Source organism: Miscanthus floridulus, chromosome 11 (genome assembly GCF_019320115.1).
Source record: "Miscanthus floridulus cultivar M001 chromosome 11, ASM1932011v1, whole genome shotgun sequence".
In the NCBI taxonomy this organism is placed as follows: domain Eukaryota; kingdom Viridiplantae; phylum Streptophyta; class Magnoliopsida; order Poales; family Poaceae; genus Miscanthus; species Miscanthus floridulus.
In genome coordinates this window covers 67,308,720-67,331,004 of record NC_089590.1, presented here as the reverse complement: position 1 = coordinate 67,331,004, position 22,285 = coordinate 67,308,720, and the positions used below count along the sequence as shown (strand labels likewise).

General features: G+C 44.3%; 1 protein-coding gene and 1 pseudogene across 1 annotated transcript; one reads left to right on the top strand and one right to left on the bottom strand.

The window, feature by feature from the left end:
• The first annotated feature begins 10,563 nt into the window (after positions 1 to 10,563).
• Positions 10,564 to 13,173, top strand: LOC136491102 (septin and tuftelin-interacting protein 1 homolog 1-like; annotated as a pseudogene).
• A 39-nt stretch (positions 13,174 to 13,212) lies between these two features.
• On the bottom strand, positions 13,213 to 18,484 carry LOC136491099 (putative disease resistance RPP13-like protein 1). Its single transcript, XM_066487323.1, has 4 exons — positions 16,877 to 18,484; positions 14,166 to 15,699; positions 13,967 to 14,075; positions 13,213 to 13,784 (listed from the first exon to the last, which is right to left on the bottom strand). Exons 1-4 carry the CDS (start codon positions 18,391 to 18,393, stop codon positions 13,660 to 13,662), a joined length of 3,285 nt encoding a protein of 1,094 aa, XP_066343420.1. The 5' UTR covers positions 18,394 to 18,484; the 3' UTR covers positions 13,213 to 13,659.
• Between the last annotated feature and the right edge of the window lie 3,801 nt (positions 18,485 to 22,285).

Sequence of the window (22,285 nt, the reverse complement as noted above, 5' to 3'; positions counted from 1 at the left end):
CCTAGTTAGCTCTGATCGTGTCAGTCAGAGAAGAGCAGTGAGCAGGGGCTGGGCGTATCCCTAGATAGAGAGTGCGGGATCGGAGTTGGAAGCAGTGCTTTTGGCCAGGCCTTTCGGTTGAAGAGGCCATCTGGAGGTGGGCTGGCGACCGAAGCAAGTGCTCTGGTCGGAGAGGTGGGCCAAAGTCAGAAAACGGGCATTGTTCCTCCTTGGCCTGATCTTCCAGTCGGAGATTGGATCACTTCCCCGACCTGTTGCTTAGGTATTTGGGCTGGCCCATGAGTTGCACGTTGTCTACTTGGGCTGGGCCTTTTGCGGGGAAGCTAGTCTGCGAGGGATTCAACTTTCAAATGCCATGAAGAACATGGATGTTGGTGAATTGAGGCCTAGGCAAGTGAATGATGATGAAGATGATCAAGTGCAAGCGCTCTCTAACTCAAATGTGCAAGATGATACAACTCAAGCTAGCACAAGTGGCTCTCATGACAATGAATAAGATCAAGTGGCTAGTACATCATCTCAACCCAATGATCAAGTAAATACAAGCAATCAAGTTCCAATGCTCCAACCAATAAATATTATAAGGGATCATCTATTGGACACTATCATTGGTGATATTTCAAGAGGTGTGCAAACTAGATCAAGATTGGCTTCATTTTATGAGCACTTCTCATTTGTGTCATCCATTGAACCAAAGAAGATAGATGAAGCATTGAAGGATGTTGATTGGTTGAATGCTATGCATGAAGAATTGAATAACTTCACAAGAAATCAAGTATGGGAATTAGTAGAAAGACCAAAGGAACACAATGTGATTGGAACCAAATGGCTCTTTAGAAACAAGCAAGATCAAGATAGGATAGTACTAAGGAACAAAGCAAGATTGGTAGCACAGGGCTATAAAACAAGTTGAAGGTCTTGACTTTGGAGAAACATATGCCCCGGTTGCTAAATTGGAAGCAATTAGAATCTTGCTAGCCTATGCTTGTGCCCACAACATGAAACTCTATCAAATGTATGTTAAGAGTGCATTTCTCAATGGTTACATAAATGAAGAATTATATGTTGAGCAACCTCCTGGTTTTGAAGATGACAAGAAGCCCGACCATATGTACAAGTTGAAGAATGCATTATATGGCTTGAAGCAAGCACCTAGAGCATGGTATGAGAGATTGAGGGACTTCCTACTCTCTAAAGTGTTCATAATGGGCAAGGTTGACACTACTCTTTTCATCAAGAAGATTAGAAAAGATTTATTTGTGTTGCAAATCTATATTGATGACATCATATTTGGATCAACCAATCAAGACTTTTGTGAAGAATTTGGAAAGATGATGGCTAATAAGTTTTAAGATGTCCATGATTGGAGAGTTAAATTACTTCCTTGGTCTTCAAATCAAGCAATTGAAGAATGGTACATTTGTGAGTCGAGGCAAGTATATCAAGGACATGATCAAGAAGTTTAGCATGAGTGATAGCAAAGCCATTAATACACCAATGGGAACAAATGACAACTTGGATAGTGATGCAAGTGGAAATATGGTGGATCAAAAATTGTATCAGTCTATGATTGGAAGCCTACTCTATGTGACCGCATCAAGGTTGGATGTCATGTTTAGTGTATGCATGTGTGCAAGATTTCAAGCCTCACCAAGAGAAAGTCATTTGAAGGCTACAAAGAGAATATTGAGGTACTTAAAGCATACACAAAATGTTGGTTTATGGTATCCTAAAGGAGCAAAGTTTGAGCTAGTTGGTTACTCCGACTTGGATTATGCGGGATGCAAGGTTGAAAGAAAGAGCACCTCAGGCACATGTCAATTATTGGGAAGATCACTTATTTCATGGTCATCAAAGAAGCAAAATAGTGTTGCATTATCAACCGCCGAAGCCGAATACATATCCGTCGGAAGTTGTTGTGCATAAATACTTTGGATGAAGGCCACTTTGAGTGACTTTGGAATCAAGTTCAAGAAAGTGCCATTGCTATGTGACAATGAGAGTGCAATCAAGCGAACCAATAATCCGGTTCAACATGCAAGAACAAAGCACATTGATGTCCGCCACCATTTCATAAGAGATCACCAACAAAAAGGAGACATTTGCATTGAGAGTGTAGGCACCGAAGATCAACTTGCCAACATATTCACCAAGCCATTGGATGAGAAAAGGTTTTGCAAGCTAAGGAATGAGTTGAACATATTGGATTTCTCAAATATGTGTTGATGCACCCCCCCAACTTATATGACATGCCTCTCCTTCGAGCAATCCAAGGTAAGAGTTGATTGACATGGCATATATCCTTGCTAAGGACATGTTTAGTGCATCTAGTCATCTCTCACATTGAATAGGCTCATTCATGAAAATCAAATAATTTTGATGATTGTATGGTACCACTATTGCTTCTATGCTTATTTTGATCTAGTGGTAGCATATGACATGTTTGTGGGCTTGTAAACCTAGTGTTTGATCTAGAAAATGAGCTCTAAGTGTTTAACTCAATATGGTACAAGATAACCCTTATTTGGAGGTGTGAAGAAGCTTGTCCTTGGATCAAACCGAGTTAAAAATCTTTGTTAAATGATCTAGATTGGACTAAATTTAGGAAAACAATTCTCACCCCATTGATTGACATTGATAATCTCTACCTATCTATATTTTAAACCTTTTGTGGTCATTGATGCCAAAGGGGGAGAAAAACAAAGATATTAGTGATATTAGTACTATAGGGAGAAAAACAAAGATATTAGTGTAATAAGATAGTGAAAAGACAACAGTGAGGGAGAATTTGACATAGGGATATGACAAAGGAAAGATATGACAAAGGAAAGGGATCAATTAAAATTTTGAGCACACAAGTAGGGGGAGCAAGCTCATGAACTTGTATGGTGCATTTGAATGTGCATTTCATATGTTTGCTTGCATGACACAAGTTTTAAATTTTAATATCCATGCTTGTGTGGTGTATACTAGTTATAAGTTTGAATGATGAAATGAAAAACTAGCATAAATAGGTTATCTAGTGATTTCATTTCCAAGAGGTATCGAGATAACCATGGTGCTAAGGATAGTATAATGGTGCACTCCAATTGGTATCACGCTTCAAAGGTCCATCTTTTATACCTTAACATCATTTGGTAGACATTGTCTCCTATCTAAGCATAAGTGCAAGCTACAATCCAAACTCTTAGCACATATGTAGGGGGAGCAATTGCTACCATACGGGGTTCATGAAACTTGTCCATATCCTTTTACACATGGTAAATATGCTTGGGCAACAACATGGATTCAATTGAATTTTAATTCATATCTTTGTGAAAGGGTTGTCAACAATTACCAAAAAGGGGGAGATTGAAAGCTCTAGTTTGGTTTTAGTGAATTGATGAAACCCTAAGTGCTAACCTAGTTTATCAAGTGATCATGAGATAGGTAGCACATTCCAAGTGGTGAAGCAAATGAAGATCATGACATGATGATGGTGTTGCCATGGTGATGATCAAGTGCTTGGACTTGAAAAGAAGATAGAGAAAAACAAAAGGCTCAAGGCAAAGGTATAAATGGTAGGAGCCATTTTGTTTTGGTTATCAAGACACTTAGTGAGTGTGATCACATTTAGGATCGATAGCCATACTATTAAGAGGGGTGAAACTCGTATCGAAATACGGTTATCAAAGTGCCACTAGATGCTCTAACTCATTGCATATGCATTTAGGATCTAGTGGAGTGCTAACACCCTTGAAAATGTTTATGAAAATATGCTAACATATTGCACAAGGTGATACACTTGGTGGTTGGCACATTTGAGGAAGGGTGAAGAAGATAGAGGTGAAAAGGAGTTAGTCACGCTAGTCAAAGAGTGATCAGACGTGTTCGGTATAGTGACCGAACACATCGGTATTAACGACGAACTTAGCAACTGGACACATCCGGTGTGAATTAGCAAAGTCATTGTTCGGTGAAACAGTTGATCGGATGCTGGTAGCGTCCAGTCCAGAGTGACTGGACGCGTTCGGTCGACCGTGGGTGCTTACTAGACTCGATCAGACTCTGAGGCTCAGCGTCTGGTCAGTTTCTAACAGACGTGTTCGATCGACCTTGGGTACTCTCTAGACTCGGCCAGACACTGCTGCTCTACGTCCGGTCATTTCTATTTCAGCGTTCGGTTGACCTACCGGACGCGTCCGGTATTCACGAACGGTGCGTCCGGTGCACTCGAGCAGCGCGTTCGGTCGATGCACAGTCAGCCCAATAATTGAGCCAACGGCTCTATTTCGTGGGGGCTTCTATTTAAGCCCCATGGCCAGCTCAAGCTCACTCTCTTGGCCATTCGCATTGACATAGCAACCTTGTAAGCTTAGCCAAAGCTCTTCCACTCATCTCCATCGTAGATTTATCATCTTTGTGAGATTGGGAGTGAATACAAGTGCATTGCTTGAGTGTTTGCATCTAGAGGCACTTGGTGTTCGTGTTTCACTATAGGATTCGCTTGTTACTCTTGGTGGTTGCCATCACTTAGATAGCTTGGAGCAGTGAGGATCATCGAGCGGAGGTTGGTGATTGTCTCTGGCTCCGATTGTGGTGATTGTGAGGGGTTCTTGACCTTTCTCTGGTGGAGAGCCAAAAGGTACTCTAGTGAATTGCTCCTGGCTTGTGTGATCCTCATCTTGTGTTGGTTGTGTGTCACTCTATTAAGGGTTTGGCGTGTGATGCCAATTAGCGCGTGAACCTCCAAGCGAGTGAATCGCCACAATGAGGACTAGCTTGCCGGCAAGCAAGTGAACCTCGGTAAAAAATTATTGTGTCATCATTTGATTTCAAGGTAATTGGTCTTCATTGATATTCATTCTTGTGATTGATTGGTTCACTCCTCGACTCGGCGGTATAACCATCTTTCTCACTCTCTTTACATTACCACAAACTAGTTATTAAGCTCTTTAGTGTAGCTAGTTGTGAGAGCTTGTTAGTTTAGTTAGTGTGGCTCTTTAGTTAGCCTTTGAGAGCACACTAACTTAGTATAGTGACATAACCATTGTGTGGTTAGAAACTATAGAAACTAGAATTGTGGTAGGTGGCTTGCATTTTTAGTAGGCTAGCACAACACTTGCTTCGCCTCATAATTGTCTAACCGGTTTGTTAAGTGTTGTTGTAGAAATTTTAATAGGCTATTCACCCCCTCTAGCCATTAGGACCTTTCAGGAGTGTCGAATAATTAGTCCGTAGAGAGCACTTGATCCTTGCATGGATCAAGAGGGAGCTAGACCCTTGTGCTGGTGCTCCAACAAGGTCTAGTGGGGAGTGGCGACTCTCCGATACCTCGGCAAAACATCACCGCGTTCCTTCTCCTCTCTTTACTTTAAGCATTTACATTTGAGTAATTGATTTCTTGTCTTTACATTCTTAGAATTGTCATGCTAGAGTAGGATTGGAACCTAGGGTACAAAACTTTTGTGCGGTAGAAGAATAGGAACACATTCTAGGCACAAGGGGTGAAGTGGGCTAAGTGTAGGGTTTAATTATTGCAAAGAATTTTAGAATTAACCCAATTCACCCCCCTCTTGGGCATCTTGATCCTTTCACCAATGCACTTTGAGAGTATGGACATAATCTTGCAAAGAAATCTTTGCCTCTAGTGGCTCATAAAAAACATGCTTCTCATGTACTTTTGGTTTCTTCACTTCATGGGAACACTTCGACGTGGTCGATGTGACTACATGCAAACTTCACCACCATCGCCAATTGGTGGGAGAGCAATCTACCTCTCGTCCCTAAAGAACGCAAGCGAGCTTTCAACGTCCTCATCATCTACACCTGTTGGAACATTTGGAAAGAGTGCAATCGAAGGATATTTAACACTAATCCTTCCTCGGTCCACCAGGTTGTATGGTGGATCAAGGAGAATTTGGATATGCATAAAAGAGCGCATTGTTGACAATTCATTTAGCTTCCTCGGGAGATGAGTTTTCCCTCCCCCTCCTTTTTTACTAGGATTATTATGCTGTGAGCTTTGGGGCATTTTTGTTTTGGCCTTTGGCCACCCTGTATAGATACTCTCTATGTCTTTTAATTAAAAGGCAGAGCTCCTACTAATTTGTCCAAAAAACAAATATTTCAACTTGGGCTCCATTGTATTCTCGAGAAGAGTCACCAGAGATACCGTGATGCTATCACAGTGTTGACGTGTTGTGCATTGGCTCAGGCACCATTTTCATTTGATGCTAGTTGTATTTTTTCTACAACCCTTTGAAGTGTTACCCTGTCAAGATTCTCATATGACTCTAATTGTATTTTATCTACAACTCTTTGAAGTTTGACCATGTTACTCTCTATTCATGAGAAATGACAACACCCTTTTTTGTAGAAGAACGAGCTTAGGTGATGAAAAAAAACCTTGAACTCCATTAATTTCAAAAAGCAAACTAGACCAAAATGTTGCAATATCAAACTCATCGGGCCTTCTGCTTGCAAGGTCATGAGGGCCACTAGGGCAGTATTGATCTCTTCCCTGTCATTGTTGTAGTCATCCTTCACCTCGATGTCTCCTTCTGTATTCACCACCACCAGCTCTGTAGAATCCATGCTGGCATTAGGTTTGTAGTGGCTCTCAACAAAGATTCATCAACCAATTGGGTAGGGAGACAATGTAAGAATAGGAGGAAACGTAGGACCACACGAGAATCTAAGGGGAGCCACAATTGTAGAGGATGTTACTATAGTTCTCTCTCATTGACAAGATGCAGAATCCATGTGATTTCTATAGGTAATTGGTGTTTTCAATGGCCTCTAAAAACCCTGGCATTTCTAGGGATGGTTAGAAACACCACCCGTTTTTAGAAATCGATTTCTAGATGTGCTTGACAATGTGGTCTCCCTCTAAAAATATGTGCAACACAGAACAATTCATGACTTTTTTGAATCATGTAAAATGAAGATAAACTTTATATCAAAATCGTAGAGCTTGAAGGATACAACTTTTAGTGGACAACCTTTTCATTTGAAATCATTTAGTACCATTAAATTATGTTTTAAGTTCTCAGATTTTGAAATTTAATTGTTTTGAATTTTTCAAATGACTTCAGATGGAGAGACATCCTAAACCAAAGTTGTAGTGATCAACGAGATCTAAGATTTGTAGTTCAAATATTTTTTATTTTGAAATTATTTAGGGGCAAAAACCCCTATTCGTGAAAGTTAAACAAAATGATAGCATCCTATACTCAATCACGAGAGACATGTGGTGCAATGGTAAGGCAATCTTGCGCGAGGCCCCACGAACCGCACACACGCATGCCATATTGCCAACCGTCTCTAGAAATCAATAGAGATGATCCAACATTGATGTGCCTCTAGAAATAGAGACGCTTGAATAGAGGCTGTTCTTCCACCTCTAAAAACCATTATTGACTGACTCTAAAAAAGGATTATGTAGTAGTGAATGCTTAGAACCATGTCCAATTAATATGTTCCTCTAAAGATGACCTGCATATAAGAGTGTATTCTTGCCCCAACCAATGAAATATTATTTGATACAAGGTTATTCCATTTGATCAATTTCCGTCAATGCCCCTATCTAAGGATACAAATGGAGTGGTACTCGTCACATGTTGTACTATTGCACATGGTTTTCTCACAATATTTCCTTCGTTTTTTTAGCTTTGTCCTAAGTTAAACATTTATATCTTTGACTATCAACTTTAAAAAAATTGTATTGATAACGTAATATTTATACGTTTAGATTCACTATGAGAAATATTTTCATAATATATCATTCACAAATTGTTAAACTACATGGATTATTTGAAATTGATAGTCAGATGAAATGTTTGAGTTAAGACAATGGTAATACGACATGTAAAAAATAGTTGGAAGTATTAAATAAATTAAAGATAGACACTAAACTTTCAAAGATAGAGATGCAATCGACTTATTTTCCCGAAAGGGCAGGGCCATCCTTTTATGAGTGACACAGCTCTAAGGATTCTTTCATGGCCCATCTCCTATTGTATTGTCCTAGAGCAAAAGCGTGAAACTTCTGCTTTCTGTTGTACCTCTCCTATAGTTTTGTCCTTCGGATACTTGTTCCTAAGGAGTTGTTGCGAAGGCACATTTTCATTAATTGTCAAAACTTTCAAAAATAAGTATTTTATTCTAAATATCTAAATGTTTTATATTAACCAAAAGAAAGGCCAAACTTTCCTCTTGAGTTTTTCCTTGCATTTTGTACATAGAATGTTAAAATGTGAACAAAAAGAGCAATAAACCGCTTGCCAATTGCTAAAATTTAAGTTGCAATTTTCCTTGTTTCCTTTCTTTTGAGACTATATATGGATTAGTTTACGGAGTAATATGAAAAACATGTCGCTAGAACAAAAAAAAAAGCACCATACAAAGAGGTTCGGTATTCTTCTTTTTTTTTTTGTCTATTCATGATAATAAATTCTTACTTCTATCGGAGCTAGATTAAATGTTGTTCCACTAAAAAGAAGCAAAAGGTATGGTGGCAACTTTATTGAGCAAACTTCAATCACTACGTTGCTACAGAGCAATCCCTAGCCCCCTGCACCCTACTATACCCAACTGTAGTTTCAGAAGTAAAAAATGGCTGTTCTGCAAATTTTTTAGGAACACAGGCGCACAACTAACTTACTAACATATAGGTTTGACGGTGCCGTGTTTGAGAGTTTATCTTCGGCCTGTTCGTTTGCTCGCATACGATTGTGGATTATAAGCTGGAATAATATTTTTCTCTCACATCAAATCAGCCAGTAGTAAATAATCCACGATCGTTTACGACATGCCGAACAGGCTGCTTACCTTCGGTACCTCCACATATAACATGTGATTGTTCTATAGCATGATGTTGTTTTACTCCATCCAGTTACATATAAATGACGCTTTGGGTTATCTAAAGCTAACTATTCCAAACCCAATTGTTTTTATGTGTTGAGTTTGAATGCTTGGAAGTAGCTATACTAGATTTGTCTTGAAAATAGTCTCCTAAAAATATACCGTTGCTACATTTTATAGATATATTAGAACAAAAGATGTATAAAAGTCAAAGTTTGAAACCATTGACTTCACCCAACTTTAAAATATGGCTAATTTATGATAGGAGAGAGATCGAGTGCAGTTGCGTGGGGAACACAAATAGATTTAGGGCGATTCTATTATTTTGGAGGAATTAAAATTCTACTTAATAGATCAGGCTATTTAGCTTGAAATTTGACATTCCATAACTTTTTCAAGTTTACATATAAGCCTGTCTTAAATTCATAGGGTGAAAAATAAAAATTGATTCTATACATCACCATGCTATGTTTCTACTTTCGAACTTATAACACGCTCTTCAAATCGCTTCCCTACAATAGAAATGTAACATATAAGTAACTTTCTTGTATGACAAACAATAATATACAAATATATTCCACGTAGAACCATATTAGCTTAATTAATTTATGCCTAACCTATAATTATTAGAATGAATTCAATTCCAAGGATTCAAACGGGCGCCCTTAGCAATTTGCTCTTCTAATTATTTGAGTCTTTCTTCTTCGGCTTCGTTTGCCTTTGAAGAATTTGGGTCTTAGGGTGCATCTTTCTCAAGACTTTGGTCTTCGCCCGTTGCTGGTGGGTCTTCTTCAGTTGCCCCGGAGATAACTTTCCTGCCCTGTCTACCCATTGTTTTCTTGTGGTCGTGGGAGTCTTCGAGCACACATAAATGGTGGGGGCCAAATGTTGAGTGAAATAATCGTACAAACATCCAAGTTGAACACAAGCCAAAGTTGTATTCATTTCATGATCGTACTGTATATATCAGAGGGGATATTTATAGAGGTTCTAGCCTTCGTAATCTATATACAAATGATCATTTTACCCCATCTTAGATTGTTACAACCCCTTTAAACTACAAGGACGAAGTGGTCTTTTTTCACTATCCTAGTTTTAATCCTTCAACTTGCTCTTATCGAACTTATTTTGACTTCGCCTATGGAGCGATGTCAGAATCTTGTCTTCGCTTCCGGTCTTCTTCTCATCTGCCGCGAAGTCAACTCCTCTTGCGCGAAGTCAAAACATCATCTTCACCTTTCTACCCTCCTGTAATCAAACTTTGTTACAGAATTTTAGACTTGACTCTAAAGTTCCGGGGCTGAGTTTTACGACGAAGTCAAATCCCCAACAATAATCGTGCAATTAGCAATTTGGTGAACACAAACTATCCCGTCTATTACCGTGATGAAATACAAAAATACAGCAACGCGCGCAGTTAAATTGTACGGGAAATTCACCTAGTCGGCGAACCGCTTACCAAAAAATCGTGGGCGATCGAGGGGGACAAATTATACCTGGCTCGCCATGCGATGCGATAAGTAGTCGGACCTAGTACGATCGAGATATATAAGGAACGCCACTACTCACCGACCGATCGCTTACAGCGGGATTCTCGTAAAAGGTTTCCATATTCATCCCTATTCTCTACTCGGACTCGGGCACGCGTTCCACGCCGACGAGGCGACGAGCCACGATATTACGGCCGCAGGCACCGGCGACGACGTTCGGTGCGGGAAAAAAAAAAAGTGCCACAAGTAACCGCCGCCGCAGCCACCACCGCCGGCCGGGCTACCCAAAACCCACTTCGCATCTCGCATTCTCGCGTCAGATCTCAGATACATCCCCGAAGGCCACGGCGTGTGCGTCATGGCCGCCGACGACTGGCGCTACGCGACCAACCGCCGCGAGGCTGACGAGCGCGGCTACACCGGCGACAACCGCAGGTCAGCTTGGGCACAGTGGGGAACGGGCCGAAACTCCGCGTCTGCCCACCGTGGCGAGGATGGTCTTCGTCCCTCCGGCGCGCGTCCGCCGCAGAAACGCCGACACGGAGCAGGTGATCTCCCCAAGCCTGTCCATTTTGTCTCGGCGGCCATCTCGTCGTCCGATGAGCATGGGGATTCTCGTAATCTCGCATCGTCCTCGTCCGTGGATCCGGCTCGGCAGGCCACGTCGCCGCCGCCGGAGCCGGAGCCGGGGAGCCTTGCGTCCAACGCAGTGGTGGCGCAGATGATGAAGCGCATGAACTACAAGGAAGGCAGCGGCCTCGGGAGGCACGGACAGGGGATCATCGCTCCCATCGAGGTGGCCCTCCGTCCCAAGAATGCCGGCCTCGGCAGCGTCGAGAGATCCATCATCGGTGGAGCGGACGGGCTGCCTCCACCCAGCGACGAAAACTGGCCCAAGTGGGACGAAGCCGGAGGAGCAAGGAAACGGAAGCGCGATCGGGACGTCGTCGACGACAAGATCCTAGCCAGACGTCTGGAGGAGAGCGCCGCCGAGGCCGTCGTGCGTGTGCAGAAGGCACTCGCGCGGGCGGCCCGGTGGTCGTCGACGTCGAGTGGCTTGCTAGGAGACCTGAGACCCGGGGACGAGAGGCCGGCGGCCGCGATCACCAAGGCCATGAAGTGGGTGCAGGAGCAGAGCGCGTCGGGGACGCTCACGACGGGCGAGCTGATCCGCGAGTTCACAGCCTTGAAGGAGAAGTGTCCCCGGGAGTACACGACGTACCGCCTCGCGGACACGGCGCGCGCGATCGTGGCGCCGCTGCTGCGCGCGGTGTTCCAGCGGTGGGAACCGCTGGAGGACCCGTCGAGCGGGCTGGAGGCGGTGACCACGCTCAAAGACATCCTCTTGGACGACGGGTCGGCCGTCTCGCCGTACGGAGCACTGGTCGACGACGTGGTGGTGGGTCCCGCGCTGGCATCGGCGGCCGAGACGTGGGAGGCCAAGGACCCGGAGCCGATGATCCGGTTCCTGGAGACGTGGGGTGACGCGTTGCCGCTCCCTGCCATCCAGCGCCTCCTGGAGCAGGTGGTCATGCCGAAGCTGTGGGCCGCCGTCGAGTTGTGGGAGCCGCGGTGGGAGCCTGAGCCGTGCCACGTCTGGGTGCAGCGGTGGATCCCGCTCCTCGGGCGCTGGCTCGAGCCGCTGTACGTGATGGTGCGGCACAAGCTCGGGAAGGCGCGCTGCTGGGATGGCACACGGCGCGCGCCTTAGCTGACTACGACATGGTGTTACCGTGGAAAGACGCGTTCGGGCCGGAGGCTTGGGAGGAGTTCGTCGGCCGGCACGTCGTGCCGTACCTGAGGCACGGCCTGCAGGCACTGCGCGTCACGCCGCCGAAGCAGGAGGACGGCGGGTTCGCCAGGGTAATGAGGTGGGCGTCCGTGGTGTCGGTGCAGGACATGGCGCAGCTCCTGGAAGAGGAGTTCTTCGGCAAGTGGCAGGACGCGCTGTGCCGGTGGGTGTGGGCTGCGAAACCCACGGTGGGGGAGGCCATCGCATGGCACGAAGGGTTTAAACGGCTCTTGATGCCGGAACTGCTCGCCGAAGAGCGTGTTAGTGTGCCTATCGAGTCCGGTCTCCAAAAGATCAACAATGCGGCGCAAGGAATAGAAATTTATCGGCATGAGCGGGGGCAGTACGCCAGTGAGGCTCACTCTTGCCGCTCTAGATCGAGATGGCGTGCCGTGGTCGGTAACAGAAGCAATAAGCGCCACCGGTGATCAACGCGAAAAAGACTGGAGATGTGAAGTCACTTCTGTGTGTTATGGATTCAGGAAGTGGTTGGTAACAGAAGCAATAAGCACCACTGGTGATCAACGCGAAAAAGAATAGGAGATGTGAAGTCCCTTCTGTGTGTTATGGATTCAGGAAGATCCAAGATGTTTGTATGCACTACTCCCTCCGCTCGAAATTCAGAGTCGATTTGGCGTTCCTAGATACATGGCTTTTATTACTTCCTTCGTCCAGAAAAAAACACAATTTTAGCTTTGAACCTGTGGATGGGGGGAGTACATGTCTAGCTATGCTTAGATACATAGCTAAGTATTTAGAAAAGCTATAACGACTTACAATTTGGAATGATGGGAGTGGGAGTATTATGAATTAAGCTCGGATATGTTAGTTCATGCTGCTTTAATATTCATTACTGTATGTAGCCATGTTTTTTTTTTGATGAACTATGTAGCCATGTTGTGATGGACAGAGTACTATGTTGGGGCGGATACGTGAACATCCCATATTGGTTGGTTTGGTTTCGTTAAATATTAGACTGGAACTCCATGATATGCTCTTGACGAACATCTTATACATGCAGTAAAATGATAAATCATCTTTTTCTTTGTTCATTTTGTGCAATGCTATGCCAATTTTGAATACAGATTGTTTGAATGTAAATTTCTCTTCATCACAAGATACATTTTTGTACGCTGAATATCAGAATGCACATAATAACAGGAACATACCAGGTAATGTATGTGTATCACCAAAATATCTGAGTGTACATACAGTTACCAGAAGAGAAGTACCGCATGCAACAACCCTGACACCAGCCGGCTTTGGTTGATCCAGCCATCCAGGTATATATATGTATGTGTATTGCTGAAATATCAGTGTACATACAGTTACCAAAAGATAAATACAGGATGGAGCAACCACTGACACCGGTTGACTTTGGTTGATTTTACATGCCATACAACATCAGCTAACCAGAATTTGAGTCTTAGATTGAAAAACTTAAGCGTTGGTTACTGGTCTGAGCTGCATTATCCGGATCTCACCAGCTCACCACCTGAGGATCCTGGTTTGTCCATCACGCCGATCTCATTATCAGTCTATGCAAATAAGCTCAATCTCTTCTGGCTGATCCATTTGAACCCAAACTGGTTTACAGGATAAAAGCTCAATGTCTTCAGGTTGTCCAGCATGGAATGATACATCTTTACAGGTCTCAGCTGAAATTGATAAACACAAATGAAAGCAAGCTTGTTAAATGTCCTGAGTTGACATAAACAATACTAGGTGCCAAATACATTCTTCCTATTAAAGAATAGGCAAATTCGTTGTCGTTAATGCGTATGCATGCCAAAAATGAAAAAGAGCCGACAAAGGAACAAGTATCTGTGGATGGAGCTACCTTCAGAATGATGTACATCGGTTTGTCCAGATGTAAGATCCGTAAATGCAGCAAAATTGCAATTACATTCATGTGTTCGTCCCACACACCTTAAAAATGTCCAAGTTGTCTAAAATATAGAGCGAGCATGGATGTTTCAGAATCTGTTACATCAAATGACAATTATATTTGGTATATGTAATTTAGTGGTCACATGTACCTGACTATCTTGAACAGACAAATTCTGAAAAGGCAATACTTGACACCCTGAAAACTTATGTAGCTGCCCTTCCTGCTTCAATCTAAAACTGTGAAGGATTGGATTCGGGATCTTTTTCACTGATACAAGTTTCTTGTGACAACGGAGTTCTAATGTCTCAATATGAGAAAATATTCGGAGCTGCATTATTTGACTAACACACCAGCAACCCTCAATTTTAATACATTGGAGGGATGGGAAACTTGGCAAGTTGAGTAGATTCTCACAATTCTTTACACGAAGATTTTGCAGTGCCTGGAGCTTGGGCAGCCTGTTCAGTTTGCTACATCTCATGATGGTGAGATGCTGAAGACAACGGAAGTCTGTGGCCTCAATCTCATCCCATAGCTCCCAGGACTCCATGTTCATGAACTTCAGTGTCTCCAATGTAGGAAAGGCTCTGCTGGTGCTGGATCTACAATCACCACAGTTAGTTTCATCATGGCCAGGAAGCATTCGTCCCACATGCTTTATGCTGGTGAGCGAATTGATTGAAAGATGCTTGAGACAAGGTAACCGACCAAGAGAGGGCAGTTCTTTACAGTTCAGACAATCTTTTAGTTCTAAAATGGACAAGCTAAACATATACTCATTCCCCAGCCATAAAGGAAATCTGACACCACAAAAGCCCCTGATAGTCAATTCCTCTAGATCAGAGTGAGGTTGAAGACTATCCAAAACAGAGGATGCATCATCAGAAAACATGGAGTCGACGCAAGACCAGTGGAGAATCAATTTGCGCAATTCAACTTTGTTCTTCATGCTAGCTTCAGGAGTAATTTGTGCACTTGTGATATTCTCTATTCCTGAGATGCATAGCTCTCCCTTAAGCTTATTCAAGTTAACCAAGTCAGCAATCCCACAGCTGCCTGAATCACTTCCGACCTTGATCACATGCATTGTCTCTAGGTTTGTTAATTCACCAATTCCACATGGTATGCAAATATTCCAGTTATCCATGGATGGCAGTTCCAGATGCCTTAGATTAGTGAGGAATTTGATCCCCTGAGGTAATTCACCAAGGCTATTGCAGCATTTGAGACTCAACGAATGCAACTTGAAGAGTGCGCTTATTGACTCTGGTAGGCATTTGATTTTGGTATTTTCAAGACTGAGGTACCTAAGGTGTATCAATTCACCAACAGAGTGCGGCAGGTGCTCTACGTTGGTACTACTCAAGTCGAGAGCCCTCAAAGACCCAAGAAGCCTGAACAGGCCACTTGGGAAGTTTATGTACAAAGTATTTCCTTCACTCTTGAAATCATCCTTTTGAACAATCAATAATGTTCGCAGGCCAGGGGTAAGAGATTCTTTCAGATATTGGTTATGGAGTGCATAGAATTGCACAATTTCATTCGAGTGGTCCTCACTTGGACATAAGGATAAGTGTCTAGCATCTTCTTCTACATTGCTGAATGTAGATTTCTCTATCCTGGAATATTCTTTGGCTGATACATATTCAGCAAGCTCATGATAGAGGTCATGCATGACAAACCTGTTAGAAGAAAAAATATTGTAGTTCTATAAATTATCTCAGAACAACATAAACACACACGTAATATTGTTACAAATAGTTGTCATCACCAAAAATGAGCCAAAAAAAAAATCAATATGCATTACTGAGGTTGGTGATATTCTAATGCCATTAATTTAGTTAAATAATGGGAGTCACAAATCAGTATAAATCACAGGATTTAACAAGCAAACCAAAATGTTTACTATGTTATTGGATTGGAGGCAACCAAAATCTGGAAGAAAGCCAATAGCAGCTGCATTGTTCTCTTAGAATCACTGAAGAAACAACATTAGAAACAACACAAAGTTCACAAGGCAAGGCATGGTAATTGCATATAACTCCCTACTTCCGTGACAGCCAGTAGAAGTAATCAAGAGTCAAAATGCATTCACACTGAGGAAACATCAACATATTATCCTACTATAACATGTGAACCTTATGTAAAAATATATGAATGGAAGATAAAATAGCGCCAGTGTTCTTGGTTGTGTAATCATGTTGACACTAATAGTATATTCATTAATATTTGGGGTTTACACATTTAATATGTAATGTATTAATTTCCTAATCTATTCCTTATCTTTCTGTATAAAAGCATTAGCTAGATTGCACAATGAACACCTCTTATAACGACACAAATATATATCAAGAATTGCTAGCAAGACATCAATGATGTGTTTTAACTCTTTAATCAATTTTTTTTTTTTTTTTTGCAACACTCTACTCCCAACTTCTATTAAGAGGCATTTCATCCATTTGAAAGTCACTCCACCGCCTTCATTATTCAGTTTCTGATATGTATCGCACATTAACATGCAACCTAAACACCGGGTAGATACATTGGATGTAGACATTGATGTATGGGCACTAGTACGATGTACAACAAAAGTACACACCATCACCAACAGTTGAGTTCATGCACAACTTAGTTCAGCTTTGAATCATATGCAAGATGACTATTACAATTTACGATAGTGACGACTATCACGTAACAGCTATGATTAGCAAAAGGCAAGCTATTAATACTGAAATTGATTGTCACAGTTAAGAAAATGGATTGCCACTAACATGATTTTGTGTTCAGAACCAGATTCCCAACTTAATGCTTGGCACTTCAAGAATCATTGATGAAATTTCTAAAATGAACAATGTTTACCTCTCATCATTGTATGGTGACCTCAGAAGAAAAAAATTCTCCACAAGGTCATCAAAATACTTGCACGCAACATCTTCAGCATGACGTTCTTTGTCTGCTTCAATAAAGCCTTGCGCCAACCATAGACGGACCAGCTTGTCTTTTCTAAACAAATACTCTTTTGGGAATAGCGAGCAATAAGAAAAACAGTGTTTCAAGTGCTTATGCAGGCTACCGTAGCTCACAAGAAGAGCAGGAAGGGTCTGCCCAACCACTTCACTGTTCCAAAAATCGCTCTGCTCAACAGCCTCCCAATGATTCCTATCAATTGCACTGGATAAAACATGACCAACTGCATTTGCAGCCATCGGCAAGCCTTTGCACCTTGCCGCAACCAATTTACCAGTGGGGATAAGGCTGTCATCGATAATACTGGGATCACGGCCTCGCAAGGCAGCATCTTGGCAGACAGACCAGCAGCTGGTGTCAGACAGGTACCCCAATTGGTGTATCTTCAAAGCCATCATCTTGGCAACTTTAGTGCTTCTAGTGGTCACTATAATTTTGCTCCCAGGAGCAGCACATTTCAGAGGCACCTGCAAGCTCGCCCAGCGGTCTTGGCTTTCATCCCACACATCATCAAGAACAAGCAAGAACCGCTTCCCATTCAGCTGATTAGTGATGACACGATGCATCTGGTTCATGTTGGCAAAGTCACAAGGGGACTCCGTGGCCTCTTCGGTGAGTTTCCTTGTAAGCTCCAGGACATTGAACTGTTGGCACACCCATACCCACATCTTAATGTCAAAGTTTGAGCTGACGGCTTCGTCATTGTAGATGTGTTGTGCTAAACTAGTCTTGCCAACACCGGCCGGCCCAACGATGGGAACAACAGAATAGACATCATAGCAATTAGCTCCGCCAGATAACAACAGCTCAACGACCTGCCTCCTGTCCCGCTCCCTTCCGTGAAGCCGGCATTTCATCAAGCCGCTGGTGGGCGTCATGGGGCTGACCTCGTGCCGCCTCTCCCCATCGCCGCTCCTCAGCCGGAGCGCTTCCCTGTCCCTCGCGATCTCGTTGTACCGCTCCATGATCTTGGCGATCTTGCGGCGGACGCGGTCGGGGGAAGAGGAGTACATCAGGCTGAGCTCGCGCTTCCGCTTGCCGCCAGCGCTGGCGCTGGTGCGGAGCAGATGGGCCTTGAACCCCTCGAGGCGCGCCGCGCGGAGCGCCTCGAACTCGAGCTCCTCGAGCACGTCCTGGGCCGCGTGCTCCAGGTCTCGGAGCTCCCGGAGCCACAGCGCGACGAAGTCGTCGGCCACCACCCGGTCCTCGGCGGCCCGGAGCGTGGCGCGGATGCGCCGGAGCCTGGACCTGAGCTTGTCGAGCTCGCCGTCGTCGACCGCGCTCGGCTCGGAGGAGGGCCCGAACTTGTGCAGTAACGGCGCGGCCAGTCGCTTGGCCCTGAAGGTGAAGTCATCCAGGAAGTCCCGCAGGTCGTCGACGAGCCTCCCCTCCCCTCGCGCCGCTGCCATGGGGGGAATCTGCTGGAGCACCGAGGCTCCGAGCTGAGGCTGTGCCGCTGTGACTAATTTGGTTGACCACTTAGGCCCGTTTAGTTCCGAAAATTTTTTTGACCTTTAGGTGCGGTAGCACTTTCGTTTGTATTTGATAAAAATTATTCAATTATGGACTATTTAGACTTAAAAGATTCGTCTCATGATTTCTCGACCAACTGTGTAATTAGTTTTTTTTTTTTTGTCTACATTTAGTACTCTATACATATACCGCAAAATTTGATGTGACGAAAAATCTTAAAAATTTTTGGTTTTTGGATTGGAACTAAACGAGGGCCTTATTCAGATTCAGATGAAACCTGTACAAGTCCCGTTCCCGTGCATCCCGTGCAAGAGCATGGACAGCGTACTCGAGAGCCGTCGAATCGCTAGTTGACACCAGGGGCGTGTTTGTTTCCTTCTCAGCCTGGTCGGATCAGGAGAGCCAGGATAGCGGGTGCCGGGCCTAGCGGGTGCGTGCTTGTTTGTTTTAGGGTTGTTTGTTTATTGCACCTAAAATTTATGTTACATCGAATATTTAAATATTAATAAAGAGTATTAAATATATATTAATTATAAAACCAATTACATAGATGGAGGCTAATTCACGAGACGAATTTTTTAAGCCTAATTAATCCGTCATTAGCACATATTTACTGTAGCACCACGATGTCAAATCATGGACTCATTAGGCTTAAAAGATTCGTCTCGTAAATTAGTCGCAAGTTGTGCAATTAGTTTTGTAATTAGTCTATATTTAATACTCCATACATATGTCTAAACATTCGACGTGACCAGAATTTTAAGAGGTACTGCAGAAACCAAACAAACCCTTAATTTTCTAGCCCGTCTCACGCCATATCTGCGTGGACTGCTGGATGTGGTGACCTTGGACATGTATATTGTAGAGTTACCTTCTTTGAGACATTCCATCGAGCACCTGGATGGCGTCCATGGAAGAGCACGCTCATTCCCCATTCCCCTGCCTTCCCCGGTTCCCCAGCGGAGGACGCCAGTCCTTGTCTGAAGAGCACGCTCACTCCTGCAGCTCTTCCCCTACACCAGCAACACCGCCACCTCCCACCCGCCACTGTGCCCAAATTTTTTATAATTTTTGAAACTTTCTCACAAATAGACCTCTGACGAAAAGAATTCAGAAAATAGACCCTTAGCTTGACGCCAATGATGCTGGCGCCGAGCTAACACGTCTCGGCGTCAGCGTCCCTAGCGCTGAGTTCCTTGGCTCGGTGGATGACATGGCATAGAGCTCGGCACCAGTCACTCTGGCGACGCGTCAAGCTCCCTGCCATTTAACCCCGGCCCAACCTTCCTGCCCAAGCGTTCTTCCTCTTCTTTCTCCTCTCTCTCGGGTTTTTTCTCTCTCCACTTCACGAATCAGCATATTGGACCTTGAAAACTTTGATTTGATCCATAGATCTTCGAGAGCAAGGTATCCTCGCTCCCCTCCTAGTTTTTTTTCGCATCGATTCGGTATATATTAGTCAGATTTTTGAACGTAATAATCGCCATCACTTAGGGTTTTATTCTATCTCTCAATATATGTATTACTTGAATCCATGTACATGTCACCATATTAATAGAAATGGATCATCATCGTGAGACATTTGAAATATCAAAACACTTACTTGTGTAAGTCAACGCCAGTCGAGAACAGAGTCGTAGGCCAAAGCTGTCTCACTCCAAATTGACGTGCAACCCTATCTGGCAGGTGGAACTCGACAGCATAGAAGCAGATTAGAGGGCACCTCATCCTATAGAAGTCATCGTCGGCCCCACAAACATTGCTCAGCTGAAAAGGAAGTGTGTCCTCTCCACCATACGGCTCCCACTCCACCTACAACATGTCCAAACAAGATGTCAGATGGTATACAAATCCTTTTCAAACTAGCATGGGAAATAAAATTTACTTACACTAGACGCCGTCAGCGTGTCTAGCTCATTGGTGAACTCAGTGTACACCCGGTCTAACCTCACGTACGGAACCCTGGCCTGGTCCCAAAGGTACGCCCACATCGGCTGCCGTCTTAGAGGCTGACCTTGGAACCACTCACGATGAGCCAGAACCTCAGGACGACCAACTGGAAGACAAGCCCACATCCAACAGGTACACACATCCACCAAATGACGGGTTGGACGAAGACCGACGACACCCCTCGCACAACTTCTAGTATAGAAAACATAAGACTATAGAGCCCTAGCTGTAGTGACCTGCCTGGTCCTAGTCACTGAGACAGTGGATCCACATCTAGGACGCACTATCACACATGGCGTCGGGGAAGAGAACATAGGCAAATAGGTGTATGATCCACGCCCTATAGTAGTACCCAACTGTCTCCTCATCTGCCTCCTCGGGGTACTGTGCAAACTCTTCCCATAGCCAGGAGATGAGAACTCTAGAAGTGCGAGCCACTTGCTCGCCAAGCTCACGCCCAAGGAAGGCCTCCACTCGTGCTCTCTAGCCCTCTGACCTACACTGCTCAGTGACTGGGTTACCGTGAATCCTTAGGCCTAGCATCTTCTGACAGTCCTAGTGCGTGACTGTCATCTCCCCGAAAGGTAGGTGGAAGCTGTGAGTCTCCGGCCACCACCTATATTTAAGACAAAACAATATTAATTGTCAAAAAGTCAATCGTATGAACAAATGGCCATGAATGGAGATAATGATTCAATTTAATACCTGTCAACCAACGCAGTTATGGGCACTGAGTTGAACTTGGGCAACCCACGACGAACCTGAAAAGAGATGACATCTAGGTCAGCTCTCTGCAGGAAAGGAGTGTACCTGTCGTCGTACCGTATGTCTAAGAACCCACTATGGGTTCTAGGATGAAGGAGCGGAAGGTCCTGCATCGAATCAAATAGTCTCCTATTACTTCACGAACACATGTATGCTCACCAAATTTTGAACAAAACTTATAGATTATTACCTGCCCCAGCGCTATGAGACATCCTTGGTGGGTCGCCTCGTATGTCGGGTCGAGCAGGTGGAATTGCTCCATCCTACAAAAAAGTGAATGAATTCGAATTTCAATATACAATGAAACATGAACTTAGAAATATATAAGTAATTGACACAAATACAAGCATAAAAGAGACATGCATAATTAATTAAATGAAGACGACAAATATAAAATAATAAAATGAACCAATAGTCGCACCTCACTTGTCGAGTACCACGAGAAGGGGTCCCCTAAGCAACGATCAAAAAAATCGCTTAGACCCCATCAAAGTTAAAGCCGAGGGACAGCTATTGGCCAAACCCCGGCCCTGTCCAAAGCCACCTACTCTCTGCCTCGCTAGAGGCCTCGCACGGAAGGCCTCGGACGGCCTACCAAATCTCCGCCTCGCTAGAGGCCTCGCACGGAAGGCCTCAGACGGCCCACCGATTTTCTACCTCGCTTGAGGCCTCACACGAAAGGCCTCGGCCGGGGAACTGATTCTCCGTCTCACCCGAGGCCCCGCGTGTACAGCCTCGGACGAGACGCCGATTCTCCGCCTCGCTCAAGGTCAGCCCGACAAGATAACCCCGCCGCCTCCGCCTCGACCAACTTCTCGGACAAGATGTCACGTTCGCCCAACGCGTACGACCACTCCCACGATATCAATCGAACGACGGCTCGACATAGTGGCGTGGCCGACTGGACGCCAGTCACATCGAAGCCATGCCGTCCAGGACAGGACAGGGCGAGGGTTATCGGCCACTATGCTCGGTGCTATGCCCACGACCGACGCCCGTACTGCGCTGTGCTACCTAACTCCTGCTCCAGGGACAACACGGCATGCGGAGTCAGGTCTAGGTTACTATAGCCTCGGAATCAGTGTACGAGACCAACTGCTCCTTCCACGCCTC